An 18,001-nucleotide genomic window follows, 5' to 3' on the forward strand; every position below is an offset into this window, starting at 1 on the left:
GTGGGTAAGTTTTAATTCACCCTTCTGATGGGCTATCTCAGGAATCGGCCCTAGTCCCCTACTCCCCCTACCCCTGCTCTCAGCCAGGCTTACAGCATCATTTACCATCTGTCCAAGTGCAGAGCAAAATCAAACTGTCCAGAAGTGGCAGGAGGAGAAGGGTTCTGCTTTGGAAAGACCATGGGGCACAGCTGCTCTCTTAGCTGAATCCTGGATGAGCTGCACCGTGACCTGCAGAGCCTGAGCCTTGCTCCGAAATCGCACCTCAGCATGTGTCTGGAGAAATTGCACAGCTCAGCCTGCACCACAGCAATGCAGGGAGAATTTAGGATCAGATTTATGCAGGCAGATGAAATTCAGTCCTGGTCCCAACAGGACCATGTTCTCAGAGTCCTACAAAGATTGGGTGGTCGCAGGAGTCTGTCCCTGCTTGGGAAGTTGCAGACTGTGTGTCTCTGGGTTTGCCACAGACACTGTTGATTTAGTAAGTCAGTGTCTGTTTTGATTTCTGGGGTAACTTGGGCTTTGTTGCTTTGTGGAGAAGGAAAAAAAAAAAGGATGGGAGCCTGTTCCCATCAGCTCCTTTCACAAATACTGGAACTGTTGGTTTGAGCTCCACCAGAGAAACAGAAAGGCATCAAAAACATTGGCAGAGCTGGAGAACATTTGGCTGCCACTCTGCATTCTCTCCTCAGGCTGTGTCTGCAGGGATGAAAGAAACCATGGCTTCCAGCGCTCCTGCTCAGCAAACCCATCAGGCTATTTTGCGCAAAGCCTGCCAGGGTGCTGACGAACAGCCCAGTGGCTGACACCAGGCAGTGCCAGCCCCCTCTCCCTGCATCACTGCTTGGGGCAGCTGTCTTGATGCACTCAGGGATGTTGTCTGGGTAACAAGCTGTGCAACTGGCACAGAATGAGCCTGGAAGTGCCCAGCAATAGAGAATGAACTCGGAGAGCAAAGACAGGGCTAATAAAGCCCAGAGGGGAAACAGAACTGTGTAATGACTACTAATGCTGAGGGACTGGGACCACACTGTGATAGGTGTGGTGCAGGCACACAGCAACCTGGCATTGCCTTTAAAAAATGAAGGAGAGCGAGCTCTGAACTGTTTTGGGCACTTTTGACTTAGAACCACTATCCGTGCAGCCCCAGTCCTGGCCACATGCTGTTTTCAGTCCGCAGTGGTTCAGCAACCCACAGCCCTTGTGTTGCAGTCAGAGGGCATTTCATGCTCTAGCCTGTGCCATGGTCTGCATTGACCCTCACTGCTGGCAGGGGCCCTGAGAAATAGAAAATAGCTGCACAGTGGTTCACTCCGGACTGGATCCCACTTTGCCTGACAAGGGTGAAAGACCAGCCTTATACCAGTGTTTCAGCAACCGAGGAGGTATACTGCATGGAATAGACTCCTGAGCAGGGCGTACCTGGCCCTATGTATTCATGGAGGCAGAGTGCAGAAGCCTGCAGGTCACATCCTGGCAGGGAGAGGGAGAAGTTCTGTCCACAGGGACCTTGGAACCTCCTCTCTCCTCTGTGGGAGGGCTGCACTGAGGCATGCCAGGGACCCCCATATTTGGCCAGTGACACAGCATTTTGGCTGCTTTAATTGGCTCTGACAAGACAAGGATTGCAACTGGCACCTGCTGAGCCCTCAGGGCCATCCAAGGCAGCAGCTGTCACTTACAGCAGCACACATGATCCCTGGCCCAGCACCACAAGACTACAGAGACAGTTCTCATGTAGCCGGTAGCATCATGGTGTCTGCAAAAGGGGCCAAATTCATCCCCTCTGTGGCTCTGCAGAGAGGCTGGGAAGTCAGCAAGGCACCTGGGATCTGAGCAGAGCCTTTCCCTTCAGCATTTTGGGGTTCACTCCCCTCACAAGGACCGAAAAGGTCTGTGGGTGAACAAGCCTTGTGCCCCATAAACTAGAGGGCTGGAGCAGAGACTGTGGATTGGCATTTTTTTACTTGGGCTAACTCCAGGTGCAGGTCTGGAAATGCACAGTGAGCCTCCAAGAGCCCATCTCTCTACATCTTTTCTCCTCAAGGCTACTGCCCACTGTGGGCTCCCTACAACAGCAAGTAACTCCAGGTGCACCTGAGCCAGGAGGACCAATCACAGAGGTCCCCCTGGCTGCCCCATGGCCAGAGTCCCTCCAAGTCCCTACTGATGCTACTTCCACAGATGAGCTCAGTGTGAACTCTCCGCTGCTCTGCCCTGCACATCTAGAGCAGCTGAGCCACTGTTCATCCTTCCTGCTACAGAGTAGCTTGGCCAGAAGCAACATGAATCCAAGGCAAACAAGAGAAGATCAGAGGCAGATTTATTCCTCTTTCCTCCTGAGAGCTGCAGGCACTTTTACAGACCAACAAGCACCTTTTATCGCCACAAAGGTCAGCTCAGAAGCGAGGTACTGGGATCATTTCTTCCCTCTTTCCAATACCCTTCTGGACTAGAGCACAGCAGCTGTCCACTGTGACACAGCCTCACAGTTTAGGGTAAGAGCGACCTTTGCCATTTGGGGTGAGAGAAGAGCACCCTACATTGTGCTCATTGAGCACTTGACCTAGGAGAAAACTTGCATTACAGTCCCTCACACTAACACTTTAGTCCCCCTCTTTTTTCAGTTCCAAGTCCCTTTTTCCAGCCATCAGCTTTAAGAAGCAGACTTCTGGCATATATGTGGCTGCTAAACACTGATGGTGAGAAATAGGGGTCTGGTACTGTGGATTCCCCATCCCTGTCCTCCCCCACCTTCCCTTTGTAAGCCCAGATGTGGGGCCTTTAGAACTCTTCCTTCCCTTCTCCTTCTTCAGACTGTTCTTCTTTCCCCACTGGCTGCTCCTGTTGGGTTATCTTCACCTCGTTGACTCTGGCTTTCACCTCCTTCCCCGTCCGGGGAGCCACAATGCTTAAGATGCCATCGTGGGACAACGTGGCTCTCACCAGCAAGGGGTCAACATCCAGAGGGAGGATGTAGGTCCTGGTGAACTCTCGGGAGATGAAGCCATGGCGGTCAGCCTTCTGTGGGTGCTGTCCCATCACCTCCAGCAGGTTGTCTACGGTGCGGACAGTGAGCTCATCTGGCAGGAAGTGACAGACATCCAAGAACACCTGGAATTTGTGGTCATTGAGGCTGATCTCAGAGGTGCCTCGATCCAGCTGCTTATTGATCCGAGGCCTGATGTAGTAGCCATGGTACAGGACAGGGGCTAAAATCTCACACGGGGACACACCTGTAAATGAGACTCGGTGAGGAGTGTGGGGTTTCCAGGGAAAGGAGTTGGACAAGGATGGTTGGCAGCAGATAGGGGAGGGTGACAGGAGGAGGCTGAGACCTGGCAAACATCCTGGTTTTGCCACCACATCGGCACAATATGGATGGAGTCTCTTGTGGTTCCTACCTTTGCGTCTCTAAAACATGCACAGAGCCAGATGCCTGCCAGCCACTGCCTCCCACCACACAGCCGGCAGCTGCCAGCAAGCCAAGGGCTGGCATCCAGCTTTTGCATGTCTGCTGGGTGGACAGGGAGGGACTGGTAGGTGCACTGGGCACTCTGCAAAGCCCACAGCCAGGGATGGGCATGGAAAATGCTGATGGTGAAGAAACTGCCCTGAAGAACTAAAGGCCTTTTGTGTGCCATTGTCCAGGGGGCTTTCCTTGGAGCTTTTTGCCTTTTCACGCTGTTGTGCTGGTGCTGAATGGTTCTGCTGCTGCCCACATTCCTTCCCCTCTGCCAGCCACTGCCCGGCTTTGTGCTGAACACCCCAGCTCAGCTTTTCTTCACAGCCCCCGGCTACAAAAACTACCCCCCTGGAGCATTTTGCTCCATGTTTGCACAGCATATGCATGAATGCCAGACCACTGGGGGCATGAGGGAGGGACAGAAGAAACAGCAGTTGGCATGGATGGAGGAAGTCAACCTGAAGAGAGAGACCCTGGCTATTCCCTGGCTATTCCCCCCTGATTTGACCTGAGTTCTTATGCTCAAAATTCCTTGGCTCCAGCTTCCCTAGCCTGCTCTGGAGCTCAGTCTCCCCAGGGGAACTCCACCAGCCCTTCTGCACCAGAGGAGAGAAAGGTGCTGGGGGGGATCCCATCTCCTTTCTTACCTTCTCCAAAGTTCTGGTCGTAGATCTTGCTAGGGTTGGCAAACTCATACTCCGAACTCATGGGGTAGGCGTGGGGGACAGTCCGTGCAGCCATGGTGTGTCTGGGAAGGGGACTTTCCAAGCACTCACTGCCTCTGAGAGTGAAGGCTGCAGATTGCAAGGTTTTAATTGGGTGAATTCCACAGGGAGGAGTGTGTGATAAAAAGATGGACCAAAATAGCCACACGCACAGGCCCCAGGATGCCTCGCCAGGGTGATGACGGAAGCTTCTCACTGCATTCCAGCAGGGAGTGCAGGCACTGCCTGCAGTCAGGGATGCCTCAGGAAAATCCCACACCTCCTCCCAAGGCTCTGAGATCCCCTCCTCGAGCAGGGGGTGCAGGAGGCAAACGGGCAGCCAAGTACAGCAGGGAGGCACAGAGGTGAGTTGAGGGAGACTGAAGTAGGAAAATGCAGGACAGACCCCAGGCTCTGCTGCCTGTGGTGCTCCCAAAGGCAAGGGCCAGCAAGAAGGCTCACTGTAAGCAGGTTCAAGGAGTTCCTGACACTGGTCCTGCTGGCCCTGAAGCATGCTGTGGGGACAGGGCAATAGCTAATGCTGGCTGGTGCTTGATCAGGTTGTGCAAAGTCGTGTGAAGCCATCATCACATCCATCGCCCCACTGTGAGCTTAGGGCCCAAATCAGTCCCTCCTGTGCCCTACACAAAGGAGCTTGATTTTCCCAGAAGCTGAGAAGACAGCTCAAGCCTTTTGGTGAAGTGCTGCAAGTAGTTAAGCAGGGCTAGACAGGATCCAGATCCCACTGCTGACACCTCCACATCCTGAACCATGCTGCTGCAAGCTGGCTGTTCGCTGGCCAGGGCTTTGGCACAATGTCATGAGACACGGAGAAATGCTTTTGACAGAGATCACAAGTTCACCAAGGATCTGAAGCTGGCATAGATACAGTTTTATTGAACTGGGCGGGATGGGGGGGGGTGTGTGGAGGGGAGGAGTAGTGCCCAGTTAAACTCCTTGTACTCTGAAACCAGAGATTTCATTGAGTCCATGTCCCTGCAGTATGAGAGAGCAGGTGCATTGCTGTTGATGTAATGGGGAATTGGAGAAGGTATTTATGGCATGAGCTGTTGCACTGAGCAAATTCTGCTCCCTATTCTTGCAGGCAAGCTGAGAGGAAGAGGGTTAGACCCTTTTGCAAAGGACTGGTAGTGCTAGCAATAAGAACGTTGTGCCTCTGAGCCAGTCGTTGTATTTAAGTTGCAGGCTCTCAGAGGCAGAGACTAGCTCTTGCCCTTTAAGAACAGTTGCTAGGCTGAACCCATTCTCATGATTTAGGTTCACAGGCGAGGCAGGAATTAAAATAAATGTGTGAATTAAGATGTATTAGGAGCATAATTACAGGAAATCAGCTTACTGCAGGGGCACAAGCAGATAGAGGTAGCTTGCATCCCTGAGAAGGCATGTCACAGTGCAGCACCATGGTGGCCGCTGGCATGCCCGGTTTGTCTCTGCTTATAGCCCTCTAGAGCACTCTGAGGTCACAAAGCATTAGGCTCTTCTCTCTCCAGCAAAGTGGTTTCTGTAGTGGGCAAAAGATGAGAGGTGCTGGGCTGAAGCACTGTGGAGAAAGCCATCCTTCATTCGCACCCACACAAAGGTCGTGCACTAAGGCAGGGAGGTGTATGTGTTGCAGAGAGCCACACTGCCAGGGGCATCTCAGCAAAGACCTCCAGGGATCTTTCCTGACCTCTGAGTAAAGCAGGCCTGTGGCTTTCTTTGCCTTAAGGAGAGGCAGAGCTCTTCCTAGACTGGTGGGTGATGTGGGGAGCTGAAGTCTCAGTGCTGGCAGTGGGAACAATGGCCCCTTGTACTTTTCCCTGTGAGCCAAAGATAGGAGCTACATTGATCCTGCTGGCATCCAAAGCAGCTGGAACATCCGCCAAGCTTGCCTGGGACTCTGCAGATAAACAGCACGTGGGGAGCAGGGCGGGTGGTTGGGCAGTTTGGCTTCTTGCTGCCCCATTAGGCTCCTTTTCTTCTTCTCCCCTTCCCCCTCCTCCTCAGCAGCGTGTTCAAATCCCCCAGACAGCTACTGGGCACTGCTGAAGGGACCAGCCCAGGAGTGGGACAATAAAATCCCTGACACCACTGTTCAAGAGGCCTCGCGGGGGGGGGAAGGCCAGGCCAGCTGTACGGGTATAAAGCTGGCCTGCACTCGCGGCACAGCACTGCAGCACAGTTGTTCGCCAGGCTCCTCCAGCGCACTCCAATGGATATCACCATTCATAACCCCCTGATCCGCAGACCCCTGTTATCTTGGTTGGCACCGAGTCGTATCTTTGACCAGATTTTCGGAGAACACCTGCAGGAGTCAGAGCTGCTCCCTGCTTCCCCCAGCCTCAGTCCCTTCCTGATGAGATCCCCCATTCTTCGGATGCCCAGTTGGCTAGAGACAGGACTCTCTGAGGTAATCTTCCCTTCTTAATGCTCTTTGTTACTGCTGTGTGCACATCCTGATGGGCCTGGAGCTGGAGACCCATGAGAGCTGAGAGCTTGGAAGCTGCTTGTAGGTGGTTATTAGGAAAAAGCTGGGGGAAAGGGTGCTGTGTTTGTGCCTCTGCTTCTCTGCATCAGGCAAGAACCTCTGCATGCTTTGCTCATCATTTGTGACTGAGAGCAAGTATTGCCATAGCGTTGGGAATAGAGGCAAACTGAGCTGAGTGTGTGTGGCAAATGACTGTAAGTGCTGATGGAAGAAAGGAGGAAGCCTAATTTCCCTGTCTGCTGTGCAAAACTTTCAATCCCACTCCCTGCTGAGAAGCAAACAGCACAGGGGTAGTGGGATCCTCATGTCAGGCAGTGTGGGACCTCATGGTTGCTGAGAAAAAAGAGGCCTATCTTAAAGAACCACTGCTGAGAAGAGCAGCACATATATAGGACCCAAAGGATCATGAAGCAGCAGTCTGCTTGCTTCAGGGGCTGAGTCAAGAGGCACGCATTTCGAACCAACTTGCCTGTTCTGTGAGTCAGCTGTCTTATTTACAAGTAACTTTTAGAGCTATTCTAAGCCAAAGGAGTGAGGGGGTTTTTTTAATTGTTGCATAATATTTCCCCTTGATTTAGTGACCTGAGTCTGCCTGTCCACTGAAGCAGCCATAATAAGCACCACAGTTAACAACGTCTGACTATCTCAGTGGAGAAATCTTCACAAATAATCTAGAAGGAGATGGAATCACTTAGACTCCTGGGTCAAACTGGAAACCAGGAAGCATAGAGCTGGCACAGAGGCTGCCTCCACGTCCCAGAGCAGAGCTCCAGAAGGCTCGCATGCTCCCTCACCACAAATGCAGCAGGAAGGAAGAGACAGCCAGCTCATATAGCAAAGTCCCACAAACATGTCCAAGACAGGCAGAAAGTGCAAATTCAACCTCAGGAAGAAGTAAAAAGCAGTATTTGTTAGAGGTGATACAGTGCAAAATAGAAGGGAAGGAGGTGAGATTTGCAGCAGGTGACTCAGTTTTGGCAGAAGTCCTGCTGCTCAGATAACAGAGGTGAGCAGTGAGGCAGTACTGCTCGCCAGTGACACATTATTTTGGTTACCAAAGAGTGACGATGCAGGAGAAAGCCTGCAAGCCTGCAGATGGGCTGCAGTCAGCTCCACAGTCAGGTTTCTTTTGCTTGAAAGACTTTGCAAAATTCAGTCACAGAAACTGGAAACCTCCAGACATTCTGTAAAAAGAACTGGATGCGAAACCCATATGCCAACTAAAGAGACAGTTTTAACAAATTCAGATTAAGAAAATCTCTTCCTCACTCCCAAGCAAAACATTTATCCCATGTGATCAAGAGAAGGCATTCACATTTTAGATACTGTAGTGATAGCCATTAATGTACCAGGCCAGCAATGGACAAAGCCATGCAGATCAGTATCCCAGGATCGAATGAAGGTCAGGCAGTGCAGTGTAGATACCAGCTTGGGTCTGGAACTGCTATATTCTAAGAGCCTTTTCAAGCTGAAACCCTCACCTGCTCTTTTCTGAGGTCACCTCCTTGTTTTTCAGATGCGACTGGAGAAGGACAAATTTTCTGTAAATCTTGATGTGAAGCATTTCTCCCCTGAGGAGCTAAAAGTGAAGGTGCTTGGGGACATGATAGAAATTCATGGAAAACACGAGGAGCGCCAGGTACTTCTACTTTAACTGTGCGACTGATAAAGTCAGTGTGAACTTCCTCATCTATGGTTAAACAAGGAGACTGCAAAACAATCCTCTCCTGTCTTACCTCAAATACTTCTAATGTTTTTTACCAACCAATCCTAATGGAAGATGCTCTCTGCAACCCCCCCCAGCTGATCCCAGACTGGGCAGCAACAGGGTGGAGATTTATTGCTGATATTACATGAACTGTGAACTGAACTGGAAAATCATCTTTGAAATGGGCATTTCTGGGCCTCCCTCTTTCTGGGAAGAGGTGAGGAATGCAGGGAGGCATTCAATAAGCTACCAACGAACTTTAATAATTAAACCACATAATGAATCAATGCATTACCCTGTGCTGTTACCGTGAGGCTACCTCTTCCTGAAAAAGGCCCATCTATCAGTTTGTAATCCATAAAGGTTGTGTTCTGCTGTCAGTCATCCCACTGCTTTCTGGCTCTGGAGACCTCTGTGGCAACCGGGCAGACACAAGTCAAAAGCTATGTCCGAAGCTGTATGTAACAGGGTTTGTCAGTCCCCATCTCCCTCCCACCTGCCACCCCTGCCTCCTTGCCAGAAGGAAATGAATATGCATGACAAAGTAGCTATGTCACTGGAATTGTCAGCTCTGAGAGTTTCTGGGAGCACAGAACTGTCAGTCAGGAAATACAGCATTACTTGTAGCTGGTAGAAGCCTCTAATCCTGACGTAGCTTCTGCAAATATTTTTGGCTAAGAAAATAACCAAGCACTACAGCAGAGATCAGCTCACTTAAAAGCTGTGTATTACTAGAGCTCTGGAGACCCTCAGGAACGGGTGTGGTTGGCACTGCATGTAGGTCTAGCTGCTGCATTTTAGGAATGACAGCACACCACTGTGCAATGAAGCCAGTCTCTGGCTGGCACAAGCTGGAACATAGAGCCTCCTCCTATAAACAGTGCACTTGCAGGCACCTGCAGCCTAGGCAGGGCGCTCACTTTGGCCAGTCTTGGCTCTTTAAAAAGGGCGTCTCATAATAAAAACTCTTAACTTTCTGAAAAGTTTTCCTTTGAGAGCTGGAGCTTCCCAGTCTCAGACTTTATGCAGAGGGCCCATGGTTTAGGTGGAACTGAGTGAACATTTCTAATCAGGGCTGTTCCTTCTCTTCTCCTTTTGAAGGATGAGCATGGCTTTATTGCCAGGGAGTTCAACAGGAAATACAGGATTCCAGATGATGTGGACCCTCTGACCATAACCTCATCTCTCTCTCTGGATGGTGTCCTGACTGTGAGCGCACCGAGGAAACTAAGTGATGTCCCTGAGCGCACTATCCCTATCACCCGTGAAGAGAAGCCTGCCATTGCAGGAGCCCAAAGGAAGTAGGCCGCTATTTAAAATCACTCTGGTGGCCATTCAAGAGCACTTTTCATCAGGTGCCAGCTATACTGAATGGCTACTCTTACTATTTATGCTGAGTAAGTTTGCTAACAAATAAAACATGAATAAGCAGTTTGTATTTTCTTGTTTTGAGCACTGAGGACACAGGAAGTGTTGGGTCAAGAAAGCTGTGTAAGGTTGCTGTGCAGGAAAACATACCTGGCATCATTCTTGCTTACAGCTTGAGGGGCAGGTGTGTCCAGGAGAGCTTGTCTTGTGTTCAGAAACACTTTGCTAGCTTCACTTCGTGTACTCTAATGTTTTGCAAACATCTAATTGCATTAGCCTTTTCCTTCAATGTTGCCAGAGGATTTCAGAATGTTTCACAAGCAACAGAAACGTTTCTCCAGTGGAGATTAGACTGGTAAAACAACTTCATGACAAGCGAAACCTATTTGAACTGTGGGTATTAGATAACAACCGAATGGAACATAACTGTATCTTAAATCTTTAGAATGACTCACATTATGGAGAAGCATCCAAGTGCGGCAACCAATTCAGAGCAGTTGCAGATGAAAACTGCATAGCTGCAGTAAACACAGATATATCCAGAGAAGAAAAACATCCTGCTCTCATGGTACAAATCACGTCACTTTGAAACTAAGTTGTCAGTGCTCTTCAAACAATGAACAGGATCTGACGTCTACGGTATTAATCTGACTTAAGCTAACATTGTCGAGTGGTACAAAACACTTCTCAGGTGTCATCATCTGCTTAGCACCTCTCTTCAAAGGAATATGAGCATAAAGGAAAGTCTGTATTACTGGAATTGAATTTCTAAAATTCATCTCCAAAAAGGACAGAATGCCATAGATCTGTTGCACAGATCATCAGACTCAGTTATGACCTGACCTACTTTCTATGTTCCTCATACCTGCTAAGACAAAACTTGTCTTAGAAGGGATTAGTTTAAATCTCAAATGAACTGTGAGGACATCCTTCTTCCATGGCTTTAAGTGAGAAAAATAAAATGAGCACTCAGTGATGAGCGGTCATTGTCAAATACCCCAAATCCCACCTAATTGCCAAGGTCTAGTGTTTCCTATTAGCCTATTAGGTTCTAAGCTCTTCCAGTTAAGGTGTTGGTTGGGCTTGACTGACAAGGCACAGGGTGACTGGTGACTTGCAGTCACCTCTGCACACAAAACAAATGACAGAAATATGCATAGGTTACCAACAATACAGCTTAGAAAGCAGGAAGAAAATTCTTCACATGATGCTACATTTGGCTTTAATGTGTGACAGGTCTTTTTGCTTGAAGGATATCCTTGTGGCACTGATAGCAGACAGGCCTCCTCTTTTTCTGAAGGTATAGTCTGCACATTCTCTTCATCTCTCTTGCTTTTCCTGCATCCTTTGTGTTCCTTCTCTGAGTGTTGGACACAAGCAAAGAAAATGCTGCCATATGGGGTCTATTGTGTAGCAAGACTGAGCAGTTGGGTTGAACGAAGGAGGTTCCATCTCAGGGTGGTGGCCTGGAAACCAATAGGTTCTGTTTCAAATCCTAAAAGAATAAGCACAAAAAAACTTGAGGAAGTGCAAAATAGTAAGAATATATCCAGAAAGCACAACTGAGGGAAATCTTTTCTGTAGAGCAGGGGATTGTTAGGCTCAAATTCAGGAGCAAGAAATTGGAATTTTGTGTGAAAGCTCATTGGGGAAAATGTGATGAGGTTAGCTAGACAAGAACACTTGAAATGCAAATACCACTCCCTGAATGACTTGAAATACCTGTTCTGTGGTGGCACAGGAGCACAACTCCACAATGAGAAAATGACAGAAAAGAATTCTGTCATCTCCAAGCACAAATGTCATTCAGAAGCTCCTCTGTAGCTACACTACAGATCCAACAGACTACTGTGTTTCTGTTCTGTGCAGGTACTTTTAATTCTCTGACGCTTTCCCATGCTGTAATCTGAAGAGTATGTTATTTCAAAGCAGTGAGTATACTGAAAAGAAAAACTCACATTTAGCATGACTAAATATAAGTAAAAAACTTTAACATTTTATATCCTACAGGCAGACCAAAGTATCTGCAATTGCACTGCTACTTTCAAATCAGTCTAACCTAAGATCACAAAGTTTTGGTGATTACTATTTTGATTCACCATCTGAACAGCAAAAGAAGGAGAGCTGGACTGGGGCCACTGGTACAAGGAGTAAGACGTGAGTTTAAACAAAAAAGCATTCCTCACATCTTTACTCCTGTAGTGAAACTGTTGTAGGGCACTCATCAGAGGAAAGGGTGCTGATTGTTGCCTTTCTGCAAGGAGCTGGGCTGCAGAAAGGGAAGCTACTCATGGGAGGCTTACCTCTGATGTATCCATCGCTGGGGATGGAAAGGATAATGCCCCGTGTGCATGACAAATTAAGTGACCAGTGACCGTGTCAACTGAGATTTGCTATATCCACAAAAAGAAAAAGCACAGGGACATACCTGGGAAGGAAGTGGCTTGAGCTGCACAATTCTCTGGATATCGTATCGCTCTTCATTCCAGTTCCCCATAATGGTTTTTGTTGAGTAATCATTTTCATTGGTGGTGCACGTGCAGCCATACTGGTGTAACTTAGAAGTGGTGTCCCAGACCATCCACAGTTCCCCACAGCCTGTAGCATGCATTAAGGAGCCCTGGAGGGAGTTGTACAAACAGATCTTGGACACGATCTGGCAATAAGAATCAACAACTCCCTGGGCTCATCTTGGATCTCAAGGGCAGGTAACATGACATGGAATGTTGCCCCTTCCACACCCCTGGTGACTGGAGAGGGACCTCCTATACTTCCACATGTGCCAGGGGGCATCAGAAAATGTGTTCCTTCTTGATGACAAAAAGCATTTTTAATTTTTTTTGGGGGGGTGGGGGTGGTATCTCTTTTCCTAAACTGTGATACTGCATTACTCAGCTTCATGTTACTGAATACCTCGCAGAGTAACTTTGGAATAGACAAAGTGATTTACCCAAGGCCACAGGGACCCAATGCCTGAGCCAGGACCAGACGTCATAAAATGCAATCAGCAGGTCTCTGTTGGCGCTTGCCTTTGCTAATTTTAAGCCTTCCACTGTCATTACCCATGTGACTCCTGAAACACTGACCCTGCCCTGTGCCAGCAGCTGAGGGCACACAAGAATCAGCACTAGCGTGGCCAGCAGGGACAGGGAAGGGATCTTGCCCCTGTACTTGGCACTGGTGAGGCCACACCTCGATGAGTGGGTTCAGTTTCGGGCCCCTCACTCCAAAAAGGATATTGAATGACTCGAGCGTGTCCAGAGAAGGGCAACGGAGCTGGTGCAGGGTCTGGAGCACAGGTCTGATGGGGAGCGGCCGAGGGAACTGGGGGGGTTTAGTCTGGAGAAGAGGAGGCTGAGGGGAGACCTCCTGGCCCTCTACAACTGCCTGAAAGGAGGGTGCAGAAAGCTGGGGATGAGCCTCTTTAACCAAGTAATAAGCAATAGGACAAGAGGAAATGGCCTCAAGTTGCGCCAGGGAAGGTTTAGACTAGATATTAGGAAGTATTTCTTTGCAGAAGGGGTTGTTGGGTGTTGGAATGGGCTGCCCAGGGCAGAGGGGGAGTCCCCATCCCTGGAAGGGTTCAAGAGGCGGGTTGACCCAGCGCTGAGGGATCTGGTGGAGTTGGGATCTGTCAGTGCTGGGTTAACGGTTGGACTGGATGATCTTCAAGGTCCTTTCCAACCGAGATGATTCTGTGATCCTGTGAAACAGAACAGGCCACAGAAAAGCATCGCTATTCTCTCTCAAGCCCTAAGGTGCAGCCCCGGGCCCGCCCATTACAGCCAGGGGCGCCGGCCGCTACCTGCGCCCTGCGCGGAGGGTCCCTGAGGGGGAGCGGCTGCTGCCCAAGCACCGGGGAGGCCCGCAGAGGCCCGGGCCGCGCCCGCGCGGAGAAGCCGGCGCAGAGGAGGAGCGGAGACCCGGGGCGGCGGCGAGGAGCAGCTGGCGGCCCCACCGCCGGGGCCCCAGAGCGGCCGGGGGCGGTGCGGGATGACGTCACCAGCAGGCGACGAGACGTCATGAGGGAGCGCCGGGCGCCGGGCGGGCTGCGGGCATGGCGCCCGTGCGGAGAGTCCTGCTGCTCGGGGAGGGCAACTTCTCTTTCGCGGCCTCTCTGTGCGGGGCTGCGGGGACTCACGTCGTTGCCACTTGCTACGAGAACGAAGAGGAGGTGTCCGGGAGGGGGCGAGCCGCGGAAAGCATCCGGCGGCTGCGAGAGAGAGGTGGGTCGGCGCCGGCGGCGCTGGGCCGGCTGGTGGGGAGGGAGGGTGGTAGCGGGGGCCCTCGGGCAAAGCCACGTAGGAGGCCGGGACGGAGAGGGAAGCGGTGTCGGTAGTACCCAGCCGTTAGCTGTAACCGCTCTCCTCGTATCGGCCGAAGCAAGGCTGTAGAGCCGTAATGCCTGCTTTAAATCAGGGACCTGGTGCTGCGGTGCCTCCGTAGGAGCCGTCCAGTCCCTTTATCGCCCTTCACCCCTTTTGCCACGAGAAATTGGAGTTGTCCAAGAGACTAAATCGAATACGCTAAAATCTAATCAGACAGAAATAATACTGCAGCAAGTAGCCAGTGAGCAGAAGTCTCTGCAAGAGAGCAAAGGGAGCCTGGGCTTTCTGGTTTTCCTAATGCACATGAGTGGGAAGAGGCCTGGCAGCTGCTGATCTGGTGTGCTGAAAAATGGGCTAGAGGACTTTGCTACCTTTCTTTAAAATTTTCCATAATGATAAACATCAGGCTCTTGTTTTTCGTTTACTTTTGAAGGAGCTGAAGTTGTCTTTTCTGTGGACTGCACCAAGCTGAAGGACTATTTTTTACCAGAAAAAAGAGAATTTGATTGTATTTATTTCAACTTCCCTCACTGTGGGAGAAAGGCTGGGGTAGTGAAGAATAGGGAGCTTCTTGCCCACTTTTTCCATAGGTAAGTAAACCAGAAGTAGTTCTAAGCTAATTGACTGCTGTGATACAGATTTCTAGCTGTGTTACAGGTGTTTTTCTGGCACTATAAAATTTTTGGGTGTGCTAGTGGGATTTTTCTTGTTGCCTGGCTTTCCTTGCAGCTCTGCAGAAGTGCTGACAGAGGATGGAGAGGTCCATGTGGCTCTTTGCAATGGACAGGGTGGGACACCTGCTGATCAACCAAGGAGAGAATGGCACAACAGCTGGCAAATAGTGGCTGTGGCAGCAGGAGCTGGATTTATCTTGAGTAACGTTCATCCTTTTAGAGCAGAGACTATCCATGGATATAAGTGTACAGGCTACAGGTAACCATCGTGGCAAAACTGAAAAGTTGATTCTTGTGCTCTTATAATGCCTAGCACCAGTATGTTCTTCTAGTATCTTGTTTGTTGAGTTATCTGTGTAACGCTTACTCATGACACATTAAATACAGGAAACAATCAATGACTTTGCTCTGCTTTTGTGCATTGTCAGGAGTCAAGATAAATCTTTCTGTGTAGAGGGTGCTCTGAACCACATTTTCACACGAAGCATGCCACTTCTGTATTTCAAACCTATGATCTGCGAGACAGAACTGGAAAGCCGAAAAGTTTCTTTTCAAGTACCACAAGTACTTGTGGATAAAATTAATAGGTAAGTTTTATAATTAGTTTCTGTTTGGTAATAACACACACTCCTGCTCTCAGTGGGAATGACCAGCATAGATGTCGGATAAAGTGGAATTCCTTCACTTTCACCCCTTTTACCTTTACAGAATTTCCTGTTCCATTTCTTCTTAAAGTCTGCTTCATGTTGGCTTTTGGTTATGGCCTACTTAAAGTTTCTTTTTGTTCTGTAGACTTATTTTTATTGTTGAGACCAAGCTGCTATATACTTGAACACACAAATAAAGATGAAAACTTTAATCTGTTTTAATGTAGTGTGGAAGAAATTCAGGAGCTGACTTGGTGTCTGCTAATATCACAATACCAAGGCTAGCTAGGATAAAAAATGCTAACCTCTCTGGCGAACTGCTGCGTACCTTGGAGACTATCCAGGGCTAGCATAATTTGATTCATTTCTGTATTGCGGTAATGACTGTGCTGAGTGAAAATGGTGCTGCTGACTGTTAAGTTCCATTCCTTTTTTACCAGCAAAAGTGCAGTTAATTCTTGAGTGCAACCTGGAGGCAAACACCTGAAAACATGTTAGTCATTGCAGCACCTTTTATGAAAGACTTGGCTTGTTCAGTTAGTTACTAGAAACCGGCTTAATATCTGAGATTGTTTTGGGTAAATTGCTGAATTCAAATTATGATCACAGGAAGGCACTGAAAGGAAATCTGTTTAGTGCTGTCTGTAATCTGCACTTTTATTTTTCACAGGGGTTTCCTAGAACTAAATTCAAATCATCCGGTACGGACAGTAAAGGAGAAGCTCACTGCAGGGCTCAGACAAGCCTTTCCGTTACAAAACACTGACTGCTGCCTTTCCCTGCTCCATGAAGGTCACATCAATGATGTTTGTCACTCAAATATCTTTTGGATCATTCTGAGCCCAGAGGAGACTCCAAGCACTGAAGAAATGTCTAATGGACTGGCAAAACCCAAATTTTCACACGTTGATTTTTGCAGGGACACAGATAAGAATGGCTGGGTGAATGTGCAAGAGGGATGCCACATTTCAAAACGGTATTATCTTAGACCTTCACTTCTACCTTATGCTCATGCAATAACACAAAGAGGAGACTTTCTCCCAGGGACACTTCATGTTCTTTCAGGCCCAGTTTTCAGGAAGTGTCTTATCAGTCCTTACTCCATGCCTGTCTTCCATGAGGTGGTTTTTGTATGTGCAGTTAACAGGGGTACAGAGAACAGCTGTATCCAGATGTTGGTGAATAACATTAAAACCAGCATACATTCTCTTCACCAGGCTGTTTCCAGTTTTAAACTGAGTATCAATCTGCAGGAAGCAACGAGCTTTGAAACAGCTGAGCTAAATGACTTTGCTGCATTTGAATCTCATCTTAGTAAAATTCAGTACTTCATCTGTATGAAGACAGACACTTCAGGCTTCTGTGAGAAGGGCTCCTGTGTGGGAATTATAAGGACAGCTCATTACGAACTAGTAAGCAGTGAGTTGGTGGTTGTCTTTGCTTCACTGAATCTTGACCTCCTAGCCATGCTGCTCTGTGGAATACCTGACTGGCGAATGCTCTGGACATCGGACACACGGTTCCTCCATCAGTTTCCCAGAGGAGAGTTAAGGCTTTTCAAGAGTTTTTCTCTCTATCCACCTTCCTATGTGCATGATGTCAGCTTTTGGGTTCCTGATGGGGAGCAATTTGATGAAGTTGCTTTTCACACCATTGCTAGGCAGGTGTCGGGTGAAATGGTCATATCCCTCCAGTTAATCGACAGTTTCCAACAGTCAGAGACCAGACGGAAGAGCCTCTGCTACAGACTGACCTTTCAGTCCTGTGACAAGGCACTGAGCCGCCAGGAGGTGGCAGAGATGCAGCTGCTCTTTCGGAAGGAAATCAACCAACGCTTGCGTGTAACTCTTCGGTAGAGCGTTGTATGTTGTTTTCAGGTGTGTCAGCAGCATCTGCACTTGTTGCTGATCTGGAAAACGTAGCCTACATCTTGTTGGACCTAACACTGTGTGTTATTACAGTGCCTCTTACAAAGGCGGTGTGGACTTCGAGTACCTGCACACATTCTAAATGTGGAAATTCCTGCTAATGAAGACCAAGCACCTTGCTGTTCTGCATGTGTGTAACGAAACCTCATTTCAAAATGTGGAGCCTTTCTTCGCTAGGGTCCTGTGAGACTGGGAGTACTCAATAAAATGCTTTCTCCAACTGCGTGTTTTCCAATTAGCTCCTTTCCTGCCCAGTCCAGCAGGGGTAGGTGGGGCAGTGAGTAACTGCTCCTGTGGGGCTGCAACAGTCGGGCCTGTGTGTGACGGGGAGAGCAGCCCCCTCAAGAAACAGAATCACAGAATCATCTCGGTTGGAAAGGACCTTGAAGATCCTCCAGTCCAACCGTTAACCTAGCACTGATAGTTCCCAACTACACCATGTCCCTCGGCGCTATGTCGACCCGACTCTTAAACCCCTCCAGGGATCGGAACTCCACCACCTCCCTGGGCAGCCCATTCTAACGCCCAACAACCCCTTCTGGAAAGAAATGCTTACTAATATCTAGTCTAAACCTTCCCTGGCACAACTTGAGGCCATTACCTCTTGTTCTATTGCTTATTGTTTAAAGAGACTCATTCCCCCCCCGCTCTCTGCACCCTCCTTTCAGGGAGTTGTAGAGGGGCCAG

At 49.0% G+C, this 18,001-nt stretch overlaps 4 protein-coding genes across 5 annotated transcripts; 2 read left to right on the forward strand and 2 right to left on the reverse strand.

Moving 5' to 3' along the window:
* Positions 1-2,308: 2,308 nt before the first annotated feature.
* Positions 2,309-4,243, reverse strand: HSPB2 (heat shock protein family B (small) member 2). Its single transcript, XM_074894955.1, has 2 exons — positions 4,117-4,243; positions 2,309-3,239 (listed from the first exon to the last, which is right to left on the reverse strand). The coding sequence occupies exons 1-2, from the start codon at positions 4,208-4,210 to the stop codon at positions 2,788-2,790; spliced, it is 546 nt and encodes a 181-aa protein (XP_074751056.1). The 5' UTR covers positions 4,211-4,243; the 3' UTR covers positions 2,309-2,787.
* A 1,950-nt stretch (positions 4,244-6,193) lies between these two features.
* Positions 6,194-9,800, forward strand: CRYAB (crystallin alpha B). The gene is made up of 3 exons (XM_074894953.1): positions 6,194-6,583; positions 8,178-8,300; positions 9,471-9,800. Exons 1-3 carry the CDS (start codon positions 6,386-6,388, stop codon positions 9,672-9,674), a joined length of 525 nt encoding a protein of 174 aa, XP_074751054.1. The 5' UTR covers positions 6,194-6,385; the 3' UTR covers positions 9,675-9,800.
* Positions 9,801-10,928: 1,128 nt separating this feature from the next.
* CFAP68 (cilia and flagella associated protein 68) lies at positions 10,929-16,895 on the reverse strand. Its single transcript, XM_074851033.1, has 6 exons — positions 16,872-16,895; positions 16,487-16,633; positions 15,692-15,814; positions 13,543-13,992; positions 12,166-12,357; positions 10,929-11,232 (listed from the first exon to the last, which is right to left on the reverse strand). Exons 1-6 carry the CDS (start codon positions 16,893-16,895, stop codon positions 11,191-11,193), a joined length of 978 nt encoding a protein of 325 aa, XP_074707134.1. The 3' UTR covers positions 10,929-11,190.
* On the forward strand, positions 13,795-17,534 carry FDXACB1 (ferredoxin-fold anticodon binding domain containing 1). Of its 2 annotated transcripts, XM_074894951.1 has the most exons (5): positions 13,795-13,963; positions 14,499-14,655; positions 14,795-14,998; positions 15,168-15,326; positions 16,057-17,534. In XM_074894951.1, the coding sequence occupies exons 1-5, from the start codon at positions 13,795-13,797 to the stop codon at positions 17,240-17,242; spliced, it is 1,875 nt and encodes a 624-aa protein (XP_074751052.1). In that variant the 3' UTR covers positions 17,243-17,534. The 2 variants fall into 2 exon arrangements, with proteins under 2 accessions (XP_074751052.1, XP_074751053.1); XM_074894952.1 differs by lacking the exon at positions 14,795-14,998.
* The last annotated feature ends 467 nt before the right edge of the window (positions 17,535-18,001 follow it).

Source organism: Strix uralensis, chromosome 26, assembly GCF_047716275.1.
Source record: "Strix uralensis isolate ZFMK-TIS-50842 chromosome 26, bStrUra1, whole genome shotgun sequence".
Lineage (NCBI taxonomy): Eukaryota > Metazoa > Chordata > Aves > Strigiformes > Strigidae > Strix > Strix uralensis.

Bases quoted from the DNA above. Each gene is read 5' to 3' on its own strand.
- CFAP68 (XM_074851033.1), bottom strand. From the start codon at position 16,895: ATGTCCAGAGCATTCGCCAGTCAG. The intron at 12,358-13,542 runs GTAGCGGCCGGC...AACTCCCTCCAG, and splicing joins ACCCTCCGCGCAGGGCGCAG to GGCTCCTTAATGCATGCTAC. The intron at 11,233-12,165 runs GTATGTCCCTGT...TTATTCTTTTAG, and splicing joins TCAAGCCACTTCCTTCCCAG to GATTTGAAACAGAACCTATT.
- FDXACB1 (XM_074894951.1), top strand. From the start codon at position 13,795: ATGGCGCCCGTGCGGAGAGTCCTGCTGCTCGGGGAGGGCAACTTCTCT. The intron at 14,656-14,794 runs GTAAGTAAACCA...CTTTCCTTGCAG, and splicing joins CTTGCCCACTTTTTCCATAG to CTCTGCAGAAGTGCTGACAG. The intron at 14,999-15,167 runs GTAACCATCGTG...GTGCATTGTCAG, and splicing joins TATAAGTGTACAGGCTACAG to GAGTCAAGATAAATCTTTCT.
- CRYAB (XM_074894953.1), top strand. From the start codon at position 6,386: ATGGATATCACCATTCATAACCCCCTGATCCGCAGACCCCTGTTATCT. The intron at 6,584-8,177 runs GTAATCTTCCCT...CTTGTTTTTCAG, and splicing joins TAGAGACAGGACTCTCTGAG to ATGCGACTGGAGAAGGACAA. The intron at 8,301-9,470 runs GTACTTCTACTT...CTCCTTTTGAAG, and splicing joins GAAAACACGAGGAGCGCCAG to GATGAGCATGGCTTTATTGC.
- HSPB2 (XM_074894955.1), bottom strand. From the start codon at position 4,210: ATGGCTGCACGGACTGTCCCCCACGCCTACCCCATGAGTTCGGAGTAT. The intron at 3,240-4,116 runs GTAAGAAAGGAG...TCTCATTTACAG, and splicing joins CGACCAGAACTTTGGAGAAG to GTGTGTCCCCGTGTGAGATT.